The 17,758-nt window shown below is 49.2% G+C and overlaps 1 protein-coding gene across 1 annotated transcript in view; it reads right to left on the bottom strand.

Annotated features, from left to right (window-relative positions):
- The window catches only part of LOC135396505 (complement C3-like), a 210,740-nt gene that overhangs the window by 41,175 nt on the left and 151,807 nt on the right, over positions 1-17,758 (bottom strand). Inside the window, exons 22-34 of the mRNA XM_064627518.1 lie at positions 14,685-14,784; positions 14,526-14,627; positions 14,285-14,473; positions 14,148-14,223; positions 13,610-13,766; positions 13,473-13,553; positions 12,586-12,754; positions 5,038-5,204; positions 4,809-4,967; positions 3,606-3,716; positions 1,673-1,793; positions 1,537-1,566; positions 1,329-1,421 (exon numbers count right to left, since the gene is read on the bottom strand). Coding sequence (XP_064483588.1) covers positions 1,329-1,421; positions 1,537-1,566; positions 1,673-1,793; positions 3,606-3,716; positions 4,809-4,967; positions 5,038-5,204; positions 12,586-12,754; positions 13,473-13,553; positions 13,610-13,766; positions 14,148-14,223; positions 14,285-14,473; positions 14,526-14,627; positions 14,685-14,784 — 1,555 coding nt within the window. The remainder of the gene's footprint in view (positions 1-1,328; positions 1,422-1,536; positions 1,567-1,672; positions 1,794-3,605; positions 3,717-4,808; positions 4,968-5,037; positions 5,205-12,585; positions 12,755-13,472; positions 13,554-13,609; positions 13,767-14,147; positions 14,224-14,284; positions 14,474-14,525; positions 14,628-14,684; positions 14,785-17,758) is intronic.

Below are 17,758 nucleotides of genomic sequence, written 5' to 3'. Positions count from 1 at the left end.
GCGAGGAATGTATGAGCCCTGGAATGATCTTGTTCAAGAACGCACTGCACCTACTTTTTGACGGCGATCAACGCGAATGGAAATGTACGATGGTGGAGTGATCAAAGAAGATTTTAAAGTTGCGTTGTGATAGCAAATTTTATGGAACAGGCAGAGGCGGAGCATTTTCTGTCGCAAAGAGAGATCTGTTAATCGTATGTTAGTTTTCATAGCGGTGACACTGGCAGTGGGATTGTAGTTGCCTAATATGAAACGGGCTGCTCTGTTCTGAACTGACTCAATTAGTTTGATGAGATTATCTTGATCAGGGTCCCAGACTGAGGCAGCATATTCTAGTTTAGGCAAGACAAGTGTTTTATATAGCGTGGTCTTCACGTGAACCGCGGCAGATGAGAACTTTCGACGAATGTAGCCCAGGGTGCGGGACGCGGTATTAGTTATGTACTCAATATGCGTACGCCATTCAAGGTTGTTAGAGATGAAGACGCCCAAGTATTTATAGCAGGAGACAGACTCAAGAGGGATGTTGTTGATAGTATAGACCTGACCAGTTACATTGCTGCGGGACACCGTTACAAGCTTGAATTTTGTTAGGTTAAGTGCCATTGCCCAACTGTTACATCACTCGGATACTTTATTAAGGTCGGCCTGCAACAGGTCAGCATCATGACTGTTAGTAATTTCTTGATAAATTACACATTCATCTGCGTAAAGCCGGAGAGACGACGTAATATAATTCGGAAGGTCGTTTATGGAAATTAGAAAATGAAGGGGACCAAGGATAGAACCTTGAGGCACGTCCGAGTGACTACATGAGTGAAGTCAGAGTTATCATTTACAGATACGACATGTTAGTAACGTTAGTACAATATGTTAGTACACGTGTTAGTAAGGAAAGAGCGAATCCAAGCTAGGATAGTGTTATCGATACCAAGACCATTTATAGTTTGTGGAGCAAAAGCGGGTGGGACACCTTATCAAATGCCTTTGAAAAATCTAGGAATAAGCAGTCAGTGTGGGATCCCTTATCAAGCGCATGCAGGCAAACGACATCGCTTGCTGGCGATATCACCTGGCACACAGCTTGCATAATCAACACATCCGCCGCGTTGATAACACGGTCAAGGCAACACTCATAATCTCGTCATACACCGCGCCTAGCTAACGACGGTCAACCCTGTAACACGAAAGGGATAGCTAAAACACTCTGTTCCTCTAATTCTCCTAAGCGCCGCCAGGGTGTCTCTCCCTGTTCCACAGAAGCTGCGTTTAAGTTAACCTTGCAGCAAGCAGTACATATATTTGGACGATATGTTGGGGACACCTACCTTGGCTTCCCACACGGTTCCTTGGATTAAGATTTAGGGGTAGCGAAATCGGACTTTGAGGCCTCCGGTAAGGTGGTCGAGACAGGCTGAGCACTGGAAAAAGAATGGAAAGTGAAAACAAAACAGTTATTAGAGAAGCATTCGAAAATACTCTTTTTGCCTGTGGAAACGTGTATAGAGAAAAAAGGCAAAGAAAAGCGCAACTTACTTTCTCTTCCCCAAGACGGCGACCGTCGCTCTGAATACATGAAATAGATTGAGTTATTAATATACGTGTGTCCTTTTACCAATCGGTTTATTCTCTTCAATATGTCAACTGGACAAAGAAAGACAAAGACACGTACTTCTGTCAAAATCGGAGCTATCAAGTCCCAAGTCCTCCAATAAGTCACGAGGGAAGTCCAGGTTCCGGTCCTCGCGTTGCTTCGTGGGCTGATGCACATCGGCTTTTGCAGTAATGTTGAACTGCACATGGAAATTGTGTTATTGTTGTCCTTCGAACATGCCATTTAGAAAGGTTCAAATAGGTGGCACTTGTGCCCATCCTCATTTATTTCGTTTCAAGTTCATACAGTACACTGATGATCCATTCGGGTGGCAAGATCGTTCTTAGCTGCCAACGCTACCACGCCTTTTCTCTTTCACTGAAGGAATAGCAAGTCGGCTTACTTCTCCACTGACTAACCTTTCTGTTTTTTCAATAAACATATCCCCCCCTCCCTCCCCCCCTTGGATATCGCCGCGATGTCATCTAAGGCGCATCTAACATACGAGAGTGGTTTCATAAGTTTCCGGCCCGACCAACTTTTAATAGTCATAGAGACAAAACAAGTGTATCACTTTTCGACATAGTCACCCTTAACTTCGATGCACATTTGACACCTTTCAACCAGCATTCTTATACCCTTGAAAAAATAGTCCGAAGTTTTGTCCGTAAAATGCTGGAAAACTGCTTTTGCACCTCACTATCGTTTTGAAATCTCCGTCCTCTGAGATCCCTCTTCAAGTTTGAGAACGGGAAGTAGTCACTCGGTGCTAAGTCTGGACTGTAGGGTGGGTGGTGGATTTCTTCGAAGCCGCACTCTTTCAGTGCAGCCTTTGCAACAGAAGCCATGTGGACAGGGGCATTGTCCTGGAGCAACCGGACACCTCGACTCAACCTGCCGCGCCTCTTTTCCTTGATGGCGTCTCGCAGTCGATGCAGGAGTGATGCGTAATAAGTCGCATTCACTGTGGTGTTCCTCTCTTTGAAGTCGATGAGGAGGATCCCGTGACAATCCCAAAATATTGTTGCCATGACCTTCTTTGTGGATTGTGTGACCTTGGCTTTTCTTGGGGGTGCTTCTCCTGGTTTGCGCCATTCCATCGACTCTTTTTTCGAAAGGGGATCATAGTAGAGCACCATAGTCTCATCCCCTGTGACAATTCACTTCAATATTTCTCCTTCGTTCTCTTGACAGAGCTCCAAAAACACTCTGGCACAGACGACGCGCTGTTGCTTTTGAACTGACGAGAGAAGTCGTGGCACCCATCTCGCAAGGACTTTTTACATGTGAAGGCCCTCGCCGATGATGAGAAAAACGGTTGTTTTGGAAATCCCCAGCCTTTCTGAGATTTCCTTCACCTTTAGGCGCCTGTCGCTCAGCACTTCCTCCTCGACAAGAGACAAATTTTCTTGTGTCACCGCTTCCACTGGACGACCATCGCGTGAATCATCTTCAATGGACCCTCGCCCCAGTCGAAACTGCTTAGCCCAGTCTTTTACCGTTGTGTACGATGGAGAGGCTTCCCTGTACACGTTGTCCAGTCGCGCTTTAATTTCATTAGCCGAAAGTTCCACTTTTATCAAGAATTTTATCACAGCGTGGTACTCGATTTTTTTCCATTTTAACTGAAGAGTGCACCCTGGCTGGTTGAAATCCCGCTCTCCAACCGACAAAAGCATGGAGAGGGTTGAGGGTGGTGCTCCGACCCTCCAACAGATGGCGCCACGCGTCCTTAATCGCATTTTCAAATTCGCGCGCATTTTCTACCTCGGGCCGGAAACTTATGGAACCACCCTCGTAACACAGCACAAACAACCACGATCTTGATAACAGCATCTTCAGTAAGCAACGTCCGCCTTCGAAGTGTTTGAGTAACAACGGAGACCCCTAGACCTCTCGTGGAACACCCCGAAACGTGCTCTTTCAATAGTTAAGCTGAATCCCACTGGGGTGTCTGCTCCCACTCCGCCGGTCGAAGCCACGTTCAAGTTAAGGTTGCGGGGAGCTGTACCTTGCAGAGCACTTCAGGAGCGACCATCATGTTGTACTTGAGCTTGACAGATAGAAGGCCGCTGCCGATGCCGCTCGCACTCACGTACATTTTTCCAGTTACATCTACAAGCTGCAATGGACGGAACAAACCATGTGGTTAGTTATAAGATTGACTACGCGACCTCAATACCGAAGTTATTACTTCGTGTTGTGATCACTTACACAACACTGGAGAGATTAGGAAAAATCTTTACAGGAGCAGCACTGAAAGAGATACTGCCCCCAATACAATATTGGAATTCATTGCTGATGTGCCTACGTTAACGTTTGTCAGAGCTGCTTCACCGACACGCTATTCTACAATTACTTGCACAATTCTTTTAAGGGTGACCGTGCACCGGAGAAACGAACACAGAGACACCTATGAAAAGTAACTCATGCACCAATTTATTGCCGGGGAGGCAGTAGTCGAGGCTTACGATGGCAAACGAACGTGGAAACTTGGGGTAGTACGTTGGTGCATGACTAGAGAATATACCGGCGCAGCACTCCGACTGGTCATCTCGCTATACATGTTGACAAGTTCATGTGTACCTTCATGTTTGAAAGAACTGTACTCTCGGGGTGCTATCGCGAACGCACTCCACGTTAAATCCTTGAAGCGTACCGCTTGGGACAAAAGTATACGGAACACCACGGTGTCGCATTTCTCCATAGGAGCGACACCCCAGTAGCGAGCAGGAGCGGACACACATACTGAGAGATGGATAGCACATCCGGTCACCCATTTCTTATTTGACCTCTTCCTCATATCTAGCGGGGGCCCGCACCGATGAAGGAATACGCCAATGCTATGTTCCGCAAACTTATGTCCCAAGCTGTACCACATCAACCAAGATGAGAGCGATCAGTGCGTAAGTTCCCCTTCTTTTGCGCTTTTAACGGAATAAATGGCACATTTGCATTTGGGCAGTCACTTGTGACGGCTGATAATGTGTGTGACCTTCCATTAAACCAGATGGAAGTTCGGCGTCGTAGTGTTTGTCTCATCTGCGTGTGTGTTCTATTTGTGCCGGTATATTCTCTAGTCACTTACGATGGAGGGCAGTTTTAGCGAAAACACTTCGACCTACTTAATCAAGTGTTGTTGTTTATCGTTTTTCTAACTGTCTGAACCGAAAAGGAAAAGCCGCGCGACCATGCAGTGCAACAGGGGCCTTACGTCCAGCTGCTGAAGAATGGCGGCATTGTCTCTCCGAACACGGATGCTCTTCTTGAAATCACGCTTGTCGCTCAGAGTGATGTTACACATGAGGTCCAGGTAGGAATCGCGTGTACTAAGGGCGTACTCTGACAGGGCTTGCAGGGCGACCACCGTGTCCTGATAATAAGATGCGGGAAAGGAGTTGTGGCGAAAACACGTACTCAATTAATGGTTCAAAAAATCATACTTGCGTCGATTGAAAGGAACCAGAAGCCGTGCGATGCATGTTGAGCCAATTGACGATGGTATTGCTGGACTCGATGTCACCGTGTTTGAGATGGGCCAGTAAAGCGTAGCTGCTGCCCTCAACAACGAGGGCTGTTGCTTCCTCACCCGTACTGCGAGTGTTGAGGTCTGGCACCAATAGCATGAAAAGATACGGCATATATCCGGACCTTCAACTGTAGTGAGTTTTGCTTACGCGTCACATCCTTTATGAAAACCATTTGATGTTTTCTAGATACACTAGAGTTGATCAATAAAATGCAAACTGGTAGCCGGTGTCACTAAATTAGGCAGAGCATACACAAAGTATGCGGGGCGAGATGCTGTAGCATCTTGTGAGTGCGGCACTCGCGACCCTATACTGTTTTTTACACATACGGTAGGTGTCAGAATGATTTGAGTGGTGATTGGACATTACCCGTTTGCTTTCTTTATGCATCCTACTAGCCTGCTTTAGTGTAGTTTAGAAGGCAACGAAACGAAAACGGAGAAGAATGAAGTCATCAACACAAAAATGGTGATCAAGGGGCAAAGTGGTGCAACCAGTAACTACAAATGCTCAGTAGAATAAAATATGGCTAACAGAAATTTTGAAGGAATTCATGAAACACGATGGTTGTTCTTCTCCCTTGCTTAATATTTCCTTCTTGTTAAGGGGGCTGGGGCGGTCGCCGCCTATGCGTTCCGGTGCTGATAGAGGAGGTTGACCGAAAGGAAAACCAGCACATGAATTTGTATTCATTGTATATTACGTGTAATCATTTCGTTTGCTCAGCTTATAGGCATGTTGCGCTAGACCTCATGGCACAGCAGAACTTGCGTCTCAGCGCCTGGTGTGGTGGACGCCTCATAATACGGCCGCTCTGTAGCAGACGGCAATCTTCGCAGTTCATGAATCTTTAGTAACGGAACAACGTTTAATTCCCAAAAAGCCCGAACCAAATTGCCATCGGGCACACACAACTCGAAAACGACAAAACACGCGCACACATTCTTTTTAATCTTCCTGGTTAGTTCATCTCAACACAGTTCACAGGTTATTACATTTCTTCTCCGCGGGATTCCTCTCGCCGGGATCTCTTCCGGCTGGAATATCGACACTCGCCGAAGAGGCAATCTCTTCGGCGAGTGTCGATATTCCAGCCACCCTGGTGGGCTCCTGGTTCACTCAGGGTGTTCTCTCTAAGCGCTCTGTTGCAGCTCTTCCGGCGGTGACGCTTCCAATTGTCCTCACGAGTTGGTCGCTTCCTGTTGCGGTGATGGCAGCTCGAACGGCCAGCGCGATGCACGGTTCAGGTGCGAGGCTCTGTGTAAGACTGGTCCGCAAGTACTTGGGTTTTATCTTGACGTATGTGATCGACGTGTACCTTAACACATCGATTGCTTATCTGCACAATGTAAGAAACTGGTCTGTGTCTTGACATGCTACGGCCCGGTACCCAAGACAGCTTGTTTCCCTGGTGGTCCCGCATAAGGATTCTATCGCCAACGCAAAACTGACGTAACTGTATACGGGTCGTCTTGTCATGAACTTTCCTTTTGGGCTTCTTGGCGTATGTCGACCTCTCTCCATAAACCAGACTTTAACAGGCCCAGACTTCTCCGCAGCTGTCTTTTCAGGAAAAGTTCAAGTGACGTTCTTCTGGTGACGCTGACACCATCCTGCATGAAAGCAAGAACCGTGCCAACTTCGCCTTGCCCGAGAGTCTGCCTTCGTTACCCGTGGCTACCTCCTTCCTCCAAATTTGGTTAAACACCTTTCGGCTGCTTCGTGTGAAGCCGGGTGGTACGTTAAAACCCGGATGCGTTTTTTCCGCTCGTCTCTAAGAACTGAAAGAACTTACTTCCGTACGAAGCGAAGCGGCCACGCAGTAGGTCGGTGGGTAAGGCCTCGATCCATTTCGAGTGGCTGCCCATAACGATAAGGTTATTTCTTCCAGCCATCAGTGCGTAGTCGATGTGTATCCTTTCCCATGCTTTCTTACCCCCGACCATGGGTGTAGTGGTGCTGGCAGGTTTCTTGTCACAGCATAAGCGACGCATCCAGAGACGTAAGACTCGATGTCATCGTCCATTTTCAGCCATTTTGTGCCTTTGCCTTCATGCGATGATGCCCGGATGCCATTCGGATCAAGTTCGTGCAGAATTATCTGCCGTAAGCCAGGGGGAATAATGACTCGCATTACCCACACGATTGATCCCTGATCCGCAGTTAGCTGTTCTCTCCTTTCGAAGAACGGTTTCAGTGCGGCGTCTGCCATGTTCGTAGGCCAACCGTGTAACAAAAAATCCAATACCCGGGCCCAACCTGTATATCGTACAGTCTGCCGCGCGATGTCCCAACTACATAGTGGCAGTTCGCTGAACTGAGAGATCATGAGAGTATCTCCTTCAGTAATTTCGTTGCCGCATTCTTCAGTTGGCAACCTTGATAGAGCATCAGATTTTGCGTGATCCTTAGATTTCCTGTATGTAATCTCGTAGCCGTAAGCTGACAAGATCAAGGCCTAGCGTTGTAGTCCCATGACAGCTAGTGCCCCTATGCCCACCTTCAAGCCGAATATTGTCACGAGGGATTTGAACTGTGACCAACGTGAACTTTCTACCGTACAGATAGCGATGAAATTTCTTCACTCCGATCACTGTGCGACGTAAAGTCGCCTCTTCTACGTCATAGACCGTGTTTCTGGCATACGCTTCCTCGTGACACCGGTGTCGATATGAGCGTCTTACCTGCGACTCAACTCCGTCGCCGCCGTGAGCCTTGCTTTTTACTGAAGGCTGAGAATGCTTCGACCATTCCTGTTTATGGCCAGCAGTCCTTGACCCTCAACCTCGGCCTCCGCAGGGATTTCCGTTGGCTATTTCGGGTCGACTGGTTCACGGACTTGTTCATGGACTGGTTCACGGACTGGTTCACGAACTGGTTCACGAACTGGTTCACGAACTGGTTCACGGACTGGTTCACGGACTGGTTCACGGACTGGTTCACGGACTGGTTCACGGACTGGTTCACGGACTGGTTCACGGACTGGTTCACGGACTGGTTCACGGACTGGTTCATGGACTGGTTCATGGACTGGTTCATGGACTGGTTCATGGACTGGTTCATGGACTAGCTCATGGATTGGCTCATGGATTGTCTCACGTCGCCGACGTTTCCGAGGTTATCGTTCGTGATTTTCTCACTGAATTCCAAGAGCCCGTCGACTGCTTCCGGAGGCGCCTTCTCGATTATTCTACTCTTCTACACCTTTGTACGTTCACGGCATTCGAAGCCCTGTACCAAGCTGCCACACACTTTCATACTGTGCGCCTGAGTTGTTCTATTCGGCGATTCTCGAAGCTTTCCGGACCTCACCAAGCCACCGGACTGGACACGCCATGTGAGGTATGATGTCGTCCATCATGTCATTACATCATGTCACATTCGCCCGCGCCGTCTCGCCCCCGAAATGCACACCATCGCGAAGGCGGAATTCGAGCACATGCTCGACCTTGGAATCATCCACCCATCCAGCAGCAATTGGACTTCACCACTCCATATGGTGCCCAAGAAGACCGGCGACTGGCGCCCCTGCGGCGACTACCGCGCTCTAAATGGTTCACAGTTCCAGACCGCTATCCTGTGCCGCACATCCTTCATTTTGCAGCCCACCTAAAAAACGCCACCATCTTCTTGAAGATCGACCTTGTTCGCGCCAACCACCAGATATCTATGGCCGAAGAGGACATCCCGAAGACAGGCATCGTCACGCCTTTCGGGCTATTCGAGTTTCTGAGTATGACATTCGGGTTAAGAAACGCCGCCCAGACTTTTCAGCGCTTCATTGACTCCATCATCCGGTACGTACCATTTGTGTACGCTAACACAGACGATCTCCTTGTTGCTAGCACCACTTCTGAAGAGCATGCTCAACACTCACGCGCTTTCTTCACCCGTCTGCAGGATCACGGTATTGTAATTAACGACGCTAAAAGCGAATTTGGGGTTTCGGAAATTGATTTCCTGTGCCACCGCATCAACCAGCATGGCATATGTCCCCTAACAACCAAGGTCGCTGCAATTCGGGATTTCCCCCGGCTGACATCTGTCACTCAGCTCCGCCGTTTCCTCGGCTTAGTCGATTTTTATCGCCACTTCCTGCCTTCATATGCGACGACCATGGTCCTCTTGAGGCCTTACTCACCTCTGGCAAGCGGAACTCTTCACACTTACTATGGACTTTTGACGCCACTGCTGCTTTCGACAAGATCAGACAAGCCATCGCCGATGCCACTCTTCTCATTCATCCCCGGTACGATGTCCCAACTTGCATTATGGTATATGCGTCGTGTGTTGCCGTCGGTGTGGTGCTCTAGCAGCGCGTGTTTTCCGTCTGGCAGCCCATCGCCTTTTTCTCGCGGAAACTGAAGACCCCCGAGACCAGTTACAGTACGTTCGGACGGGAACTTCTTGCAATTTTTCTTGCTTTGAGACATTTCCGCCACTTCTTGGAAGGGCATACCTTCACCGTTTACACCAACCAAAAGTCACTTACGTACGCTTTCGCATCGTCCGGTACCGGATACCTCCCCCGCGAAATCCACGGCAATTATCGTTTATTTCCGAGTTTACAACGGATATACGCCACGTTAGTGGCATCACTAATTCTGTGGCCGACGCCCACAGCTGCATATGCTCGGTCAATTAGCTCCAAGCTCTATCGTCAGCTATTCTCTCTCTCGACCTGCTTGCAACCGCGTAGTCGGCTGACGAAGGGGTAGCTAACCTTCGTTCGTGCAGCAACACCAGCCTCAAGCTCGAGGACGTTCACCCTGCCTGGCACGGCGTCCCCCGTCGCTTGGGACACGTCTCTCGGCTCAGCATGTCCTTTCGTGCCCCGACCTCTTCGGCGGCCGATCTTCAATCATTTTCACGCCCTGAGCCACCCTGGTGTCAATGTCACCCAGAAGCTCATCGGGTCGCGCTATGTCTGGCCGAAGATGAATGCAGACATCAAGTTTTGGGTGCGCGCGTGCCTGCCCTATACCAGCGTATCAAGATTCAACGCCACACTCGACCAGCCCCGTATCATTTCTGCCCCCAGATCATAGGTTTGATCGCCTACTGGTCGGCCTCTGCCACTGTGCAAGGGTTACCGGTACATTTTTACGGTCGTCGATCGCCATACCCGTTGGCTTGAAGCCGTTCCTGTTCCCGACTCGACAGCTCCCACGGTCGCCTCCGCCCTTGTTAGCGCCTGAATCTCGCCCTTCGGCGTGCCGTCAGAGGTAACGACCGATCGTGGGAGCCAAGTCGAGTCTGCCCTGTTTGGCGCCTTGACCATCGCCCTGGGCAGACGACGAATTCACCTCCTGCCTCCAACGGTCTGGTGGAACGGTTGCAGCTCACGGTCGCCTTGCGGGCCAATAACACCACCCCTTGGCCAGAGATATTGCCCGTCGCACTCCTTGGCATCCGGGCTGCCTTTCGGCCGCATCTTGGGTGCACGGTTGCCGAAATGGTTTATGGAACCACACTGTGCCTGCCTGGCGAGTTTCTCGCTCCCTTCGCAGACCCGGTCCCCGACACCACTGTTGACTATGTTTCCCGCCTCTGTCGTGTCATGGCTGATCTTCGACCCGCCCCGAGCCGCTCAGCAACTTGCTCAGCCAGTTACGAGCACTCTGATTTGAGCACGTGCACTCACGTTTTCGTCCGCTGCGATGCCCCCAAGAGGCAGCTGCAGCCCTCGTACTCTGGGCCATTTCCCATCATCCGGAAGAACCCTAAGCACTTCACCGTCTTGCTTAACGGCCGGCGAGACACCATCTCGCTTCACCAGTTGAAGCCCGCCTACCTAGAGAATCCTGGTCTCGTTGCACCGATCACGCTTCGTAAGCCGGACGTCTCCTTACCCTCATCACTTGTACATCCCGAACGCCCGTCGTCGACGCCCGCTTCCCGTTATGTCTCTTGGGGCCTTACTCTTGCGCGCCGTAGCGCTCTATCGCTATCGCTATCGATCTGTATCTCGATCGCTAGGGGGGGGGGGGGGGGGCGCTTGTAGGGCCCGTATGGCCAGTGTCATCATCGGCGCCGGAAGCGCACTTGGCGCCAGCATGAAAACCTCGCGGTCAGTTTGATTCTGGCCGCCGAACGAATTGCCTGTCCCTCTCTGACTCATACTGCCTAGTCGCGACACGCGCTTCACTATTGCATGACTGACGTGACGTCCCAGTGAGGCAAGCCGAGGGAAGCATCTTTTCTTACCCACGTAGCTGTCTTGGGCAACAGGATTTCGCTCTGGATCTTTCCTGAGAATATGTATAGGACTTGTGATCCTAATACCTGCTCCTCCTGACATTTTTTTTATCCATGCAAGCCCTTCCGTGGTACTCTAAATATGTACTAAATATGTACTCTAGAATATGTATAGGACTTGTGATCCTAATACGTGCTCCTCCTGACATATTTTTTATCCATGCAAGCCCTTCCGTGGTACTCTAAATCAGGGGGCGTACCCTTTGATTAGGTGCGAAGCTCTCTTTATGTTGTGCGCGTGCGCAGTATCCCTTACGTACGCAAAGGCGATAACGAACGATGCACTAAGACTCAAGGTTTAATCGAAATCCCGGTTGTAACATTAACTTCGAATGTGCAGGAACGAGAAAATTAGATGCAGCATTCTCTTTAATGAACCTTCTGTGTGCGTTATTTGTCCTGCGAAGAGCTGTACGTTTTATACCAATGTAAATATTTCCAATGGTGAGGCTTTGCAGATCGAAGGATGTTCTTTGAGATTCTCCCAAAAAGGGAATTAGCCACGTTATTCCTTTCAAGTGGCTGTTATCAGATTCCTGGTCTTATATTTAGCAACTGAACTCGCCTCGCTTGCGTAGTGGGCTTCCAATGCACTAAAACTCACGAATGCATTGTCTAGTACGATATAGAAAAAGGAACGCTGTAGGCAGTGTACTAGTGTACGGCGGGTACTACTAACAAAGCTTCGCGTGTTCAAATCACGTTTTTCTCCCTGAATGAAGAGGCTGAAGAAAAAAAACAATATAAGTGTCCGCAGTTGACAGGAACGTGACGACTCCTGATTTGGCCTACTATTTACAAGTTATTTGGCCTACTGTTATTTAGTTTGTGACCTGTCTAAGAGCGCAGGGCTCCGCTACAGTGGAACATAATTAATTGTGGGGTTGGAAGCTGTACCTTTATTGTTTATAGCGTTCAGAGCTCACACTACACTGCAGCTCCGTGAGGGAAACACACACTACACTGGCTACACTGCAGCTCCGTGAGGGAAACATTCACGTATGTTCATATGACACTATGTTACTAATAAACTTCAGAATGCTCAATGATGATAAGCATGGTCAAACAATTAGCCCCCTGGGGCGCACCTGCAGAGATATAGCAGCTATGTTTTGTACACAACCGGTAGGACTTTTGCCGAGACGCTTTCTTTCTACTTCATAGATGATGCGAGTTCGTTTCAATCGTGTGGTCGTCCTTTACCTGTGTCATAGTACATCCTTTCCTTGAGTATGTCCATGGCATCTTTGGCACCGCGGCCACCACTCAGGCTTAGGGAGTAAGCTACCAGGGCAGCGATGTACGGCTCGTGCACGTCGTAAAGTCGCTGATTCAAGAAGTTTTCCGCCCGCGTCGTGGTAACGCTCAGCACCTGGAAGGTATTCCCTACTGAACGTAATACAGCACCAGCTCACGCGGGCACTCGCATACGCTTTTCCCCCTTGCTTTCTAAGCAGGATAACACCTCTCGTTATTTATGGAAACCATATCTGTTTTACGTAATTAATGGAGTGTCACTGCAATCGGGGAGATAGGGTACAGGCGACGCCACTGTTTTGCAGTCAGCTGTGCAACACATGCCATCGGCACCGCCACACACGCAAAGTCATTCTGACATGTCTCATCGATCAAAACACCGATAGAAAACAGGAACAAAGGAGGGTAGAGCTCCCATCATTCCTGTCACTGTTTTCTAGCCGTGTTTCGATCGTAGTGAACGTTCACGAAGCACACCCTGTAACGCCTTGATCCCTTCGATAACTTATGAGTCCCGTGATCTGTTCGACCTGCCTGAAGTGGCCGATAGCAACAACTTCTGAGATCCGTGGTGCCTCAGCTGTGCAGCATGGCGTCGAAGAAAAGGTAACAATGACCAACAGCTGTGGGGCTGTACAGGCAAGTGAAGACAGAGCCCCAGAATTAAAAGTCGTGCAATAAACTTGTGTTGCCGCTGCATTTGGCCTCCTATTCAAGTCACTTATGTTGTCAGTTCTACTCTACGGAGGCATCCCTGCGAAAAACCGGGCCGTTGATACCCCCAGTGCTCCACAATGATACAAAACCAGGTACAAGAAAAGAAGAGTATTTACATCGTCTGGTGCGGATGCGAAGCATTCGTAGAGTGCGAGCAGCACAAAGGCCGTCATCGGGATTTTCCCACGAACTCCTCCCTGCACAGAAAACAAAATGAAGTTGGCGCAGTGCTAAAACCGGACTTTGTGCTTACCAGCATGCTCTTGTGCATGATAGGCTTGAGTTCCTCGAAGCTACCGTCCGCCAGTTGTTTAGACGCCAACCATTGCATACCACTTTTTATGACGACCGGGTCGACGGTTACATACGTCCTCGCTCTGCAGAACACTCGCATGACGAACGCCGTCAGCCTGCATTTGGATAAAAGGAAAGCGACAACGTGTCAAGCACGAACTTTCCCAAAACTCCGTGAAACCTAGCGCAATTGTTGGACTACCCCGGACTTCCCCTTCGTCCGGATTGACAAAATGACACGCGATTCCCAAAAATAAGTGCAATCAACAGACAAGGGGCCTTCTCTAAGGTGATTAAGGTGTCCTGCTCAGTGTGATTGTTGGCAAGACGGAACAGGGAAGATCGTGAACGATCATAAGCGTAGTCTTCCCGGCGTACCTTCCACTATACAGTAGCACAGGTATTCGTATTTAGGTAAACGTTGAACACATACGTGTGCGAGAGTATGTATTTTCTCGAACGCAATGGGTGTCTGGAATTTTCTTCAAGGGGCTTACCAAACACTGCTCGCCCTGTGCCTGAACGCAGAGAAGGAACCGTCTTCTTGGCGATACGTCAACTGTTGCTCATAACCTATTTTAAAGAACACTGCAGATTAAACAGCAGTATCTCTTGTTAGGAATGTCTGTCATACCAATGCGCAGATACTGGTACGCAGTCTCTTCAATGGTCTCGTTGCTGTCTCCTTTCTGCTTAAGGTAGTCGAGCGTATACAATGTGGGAGCCATGAGCATCATGTTCTGTTCACCACATCCCCGTGGCATGGTGATCAGCGTCTCCAGGTTGTCGAGTGTCGTATGCACAGATGGGCCGAGTTTATCGCCTATGCGAGGAACCGTTTTCACCTGTTTTCAGCTGACCAAGTGTGTACTCACCGATCACAGATACGGAACATTGCTTGGTATCTGGCACGGCGTCCGGTGGAAGGCGAGTGTTGACGGCGATTACTTGCACCTTGGCTGCAGGGTCCAGAGAGTCTACGGCAAACGACAAGCTCCCATAAAATAATACAGGACAGTGTACAGGCGACGTACCTTGGAAGCTATCTCCTCGTATACTTCTGGTTTTCCTGCGTCGTTCGTTAGTGGGATCGATGGCGACCGATATACTCTTCTCCACCGTAATTCCTTCGGGCTAGACATGACACAATAATACTCAGCGTTATACGCAAACAATACTAATAACACTAATAAATACATTTCAAATATGGCAGTCGTCCAAAAGCCCAGACACGGCGGGAATTGAAGCAAGCTGCTGCCACGCTGCTCTCTCGATTGCTGGTCGAGTGCGTTTCCCATATTTGAGTTGTTCACATTCTCAGACACCTTGAGGTTTGTGTCGTGTTCGTCTGCTTGTGTTCCAGCCTCAGAACAGTTACTTTCAGTCGTGTTTAAAAGGAAGTCATGAAGCTCTATGAAGCTCCTACAGGCGGATTTCTAATTTGTATTCGATCCTATGAAGGTTCAATGTCTAGTACATGCCACAAACGAAGGGGGTAATAAGGGGCTCGTTACTGTTACCTGAATATATTAGCGGGACAGTAGCCGTAGCCAGCAAGTACAAAGAAAAACTAAGGGATATTTTAGTGCACGTTATGGACACTTTCAAGTACAGGGTTACGCAACGAAGAGTATGTTTTTCCTGCGCTTCATTTCACGCTTTATTTCATGACGTTACGTATCTAATACATACCGTTTCCAGCCTTTCACTTCTTCTATCATTAAACATACCCCCACCCCCCCATATCACCATATGCAACTGGCAGGGCTTCGCCGACTCTTGCATATTCCTCATAACGTCAAACAACATTGTGCAATAATACAGCCAATACAGCAGAGGTTTGAACCAGCGAAACCGCTCTGGCTACGCCGCTGGGAGCCCACAACATCAATATTGACGTGTTCAGTTTTAACGTTCGATGCCCAAAGGTCGCGCTTTATTGCGTCTGGCACTATATGCGCTGAAAATCAATCGCATTCGGTAACATAAGTAGTTTAGTGCATCATCTCCGGGGCTTGCTTTCAAAGCATTCATTGCCACTGTACACTGTTTGAGGCAGAACATTTTGTTGTACTTCAGCAGTGAAACTGCTTCAGGGGGTGCTGGCTTAGGTGAGGCTAAGTTAGGTCAGATCATATTACGTAGGCAAGTTCAGGTTAGTTTTCGAGTTTTCGAGGGGGGTTTCGAGCCACAATGGGATCATAAAACTAATGCGCCCCACTCTGCATGTCCGACCATCCGGCTGGGGGAAGAATGTTGTGAACATCACATACGTTCACGAGCCATCTGGTTCAGAGGCAAGAGTACGAGAGACACTGGTGATACATGATTTTCCCAGAGTGTGCTTCTGGGTTTTTTCGAGGATGAATCCGAAAGACCGGGCTCTACAGGTTTTCCCGCACATTTTAGTCCAATTGCCATCTGAATTAGTCCAGGTGCCATCTGAAATAGTCTAAGCGCCATTCAATTTAATCCGGGTGCCATCTGAAAAAATCCAGATGCTATGCAATTTAATCCGTGTGCCATCTGAATTGACCCACGGTGTTTTTACGCACTATAACCGTGTATACAACGAGGGGCATCCCCGCAGGATATTCTACAGACGTGTAGTGGAAGGAAAAGTAAAAAGCTCCTGACGGGACTTAAGTTCTGTTGCGTCTTATGTTGAGCACTCGCACTGCGCCGAGATATCGGAAGTTGGAGGGGAAGTATATATGGAAGGAGACGACACCATTGGTCATGTCACCTGTCACAAGATATTCCTCAGCAGACCACACCATTGGTCATGTCGTCTGCTAAGGACTATCTGGTGACTGATCGGCAGGATATTTCACGCGGTTAGCAGAGCGCGAAAAGGCATGATGCTCATAGCAGACGACACCGGTGGTCCTGTCGTCTGCGATGGAATATCTTGTGACCCTGCCGCAGGATATTGACATAAAGACATCACGCACATCTTGCAGCTTAGTCACAAGATATTTCAGAAGCAGGCGACACTGCTATGTGAGTCATGCCTTTTGGTGCTCTTGTAACTGTGCGGAATATCTGCAGCATGCCAGGTTGTGCCCGTGCAAGTTATGCGATCTTTCGAAACCCAGATATCACGGGCTCATTCGCCAGCTCTTTTAAGGGAAAGCAAAAAATTCAGTGAAAAAGAATGAGCCTAGAAATCACGGAATGAAAAACTACTAGTGACGATGGATGCCTACAAAAAGAACTTGAACACCCGAAGAAAGAATGCTACGTGGACAAGTTTCTTGCTGTCGCAAGGGATTCTGAACACGGCATAAAAGCGAAGCTTCTCATGTAGAGCACTGCACGGGCCTAATTTTCAGGCCCGTGCCCGGTCCAGGCCGGCTGCAACGGCCCGCACCCGGCCCGGGCCTGACGTCTTCTATAGATTTCCAGCCCGTGTCCGGCCCGACTCGGCCGGCCCTGGCCCAGCCCATACCCGACTGTTTCCATGCTTAGGCCCGGTCCCAGCCCGCCTCTGCTCTATGTGTTCTCGAGGCTCGGAGGCGTATTTAGATTTACTAAAAAGCACAAATGGTACTCTGGTACTGTGATGTTGCACGTAAGGTTTGTCTGCACAGTGTGGTGACATGTTGCACATGCCGCAGGGTAGGAATGCGGATAATTTGGACCACCTGGGGTTCTTTTGATGTTCTGGTCTCTGCTCTGGTCTCCCTTCAAATGCATGTATTGAAAGAGCACAGCGCAGCGAGGAAAAGGACGCAGCTAATTGGTGGAGAGTGAGGAGGTACGCTCTGTGTTTTACAGGCTGTGTCTCTCTGCCGGCAAGCCGCTGTGTGCTTGGCGCTTCCTGGCTTGGCAAGGCAACGCGCAGAGGCGCGTGGGCGATATGTATGTACCTTGCGGATCAAGAGAGACTCATTTCCGCTCTATTGCGCATGCGCCGGTGTTATGCCCCCGTGTCGAGCTCCTACGCGAAAGAAATATGTCAGAACACCTAACCTAACTGACCCTCGCGCCGGACTCTCACGCGAACGAAATATGTCAGAACACCTAACCTAACTGACCCTCGTACAGGACTCTCAGGGGAACGAAATATGTCCCAACACCTAACCTAACTGACCCTCGTGCCGGA

This window comes from Ornithodoros turicata, chromosome 6, assembly GCF_037126465.1.
Source record: "Ornithodoros turicata isolate Travis chromosome 6, ASM3712646v1, whole genome shotgun sequence".
Lineage (NCBI taxonomy): Eukaryota > Metazoa > Arthropoda > Arachnida > Ixodida > Argasidae > Ornithodoros > Ornithodoros turicata.
This window is presented reverse-complemented; position numbering and strand designations above follow the sequence as displayed.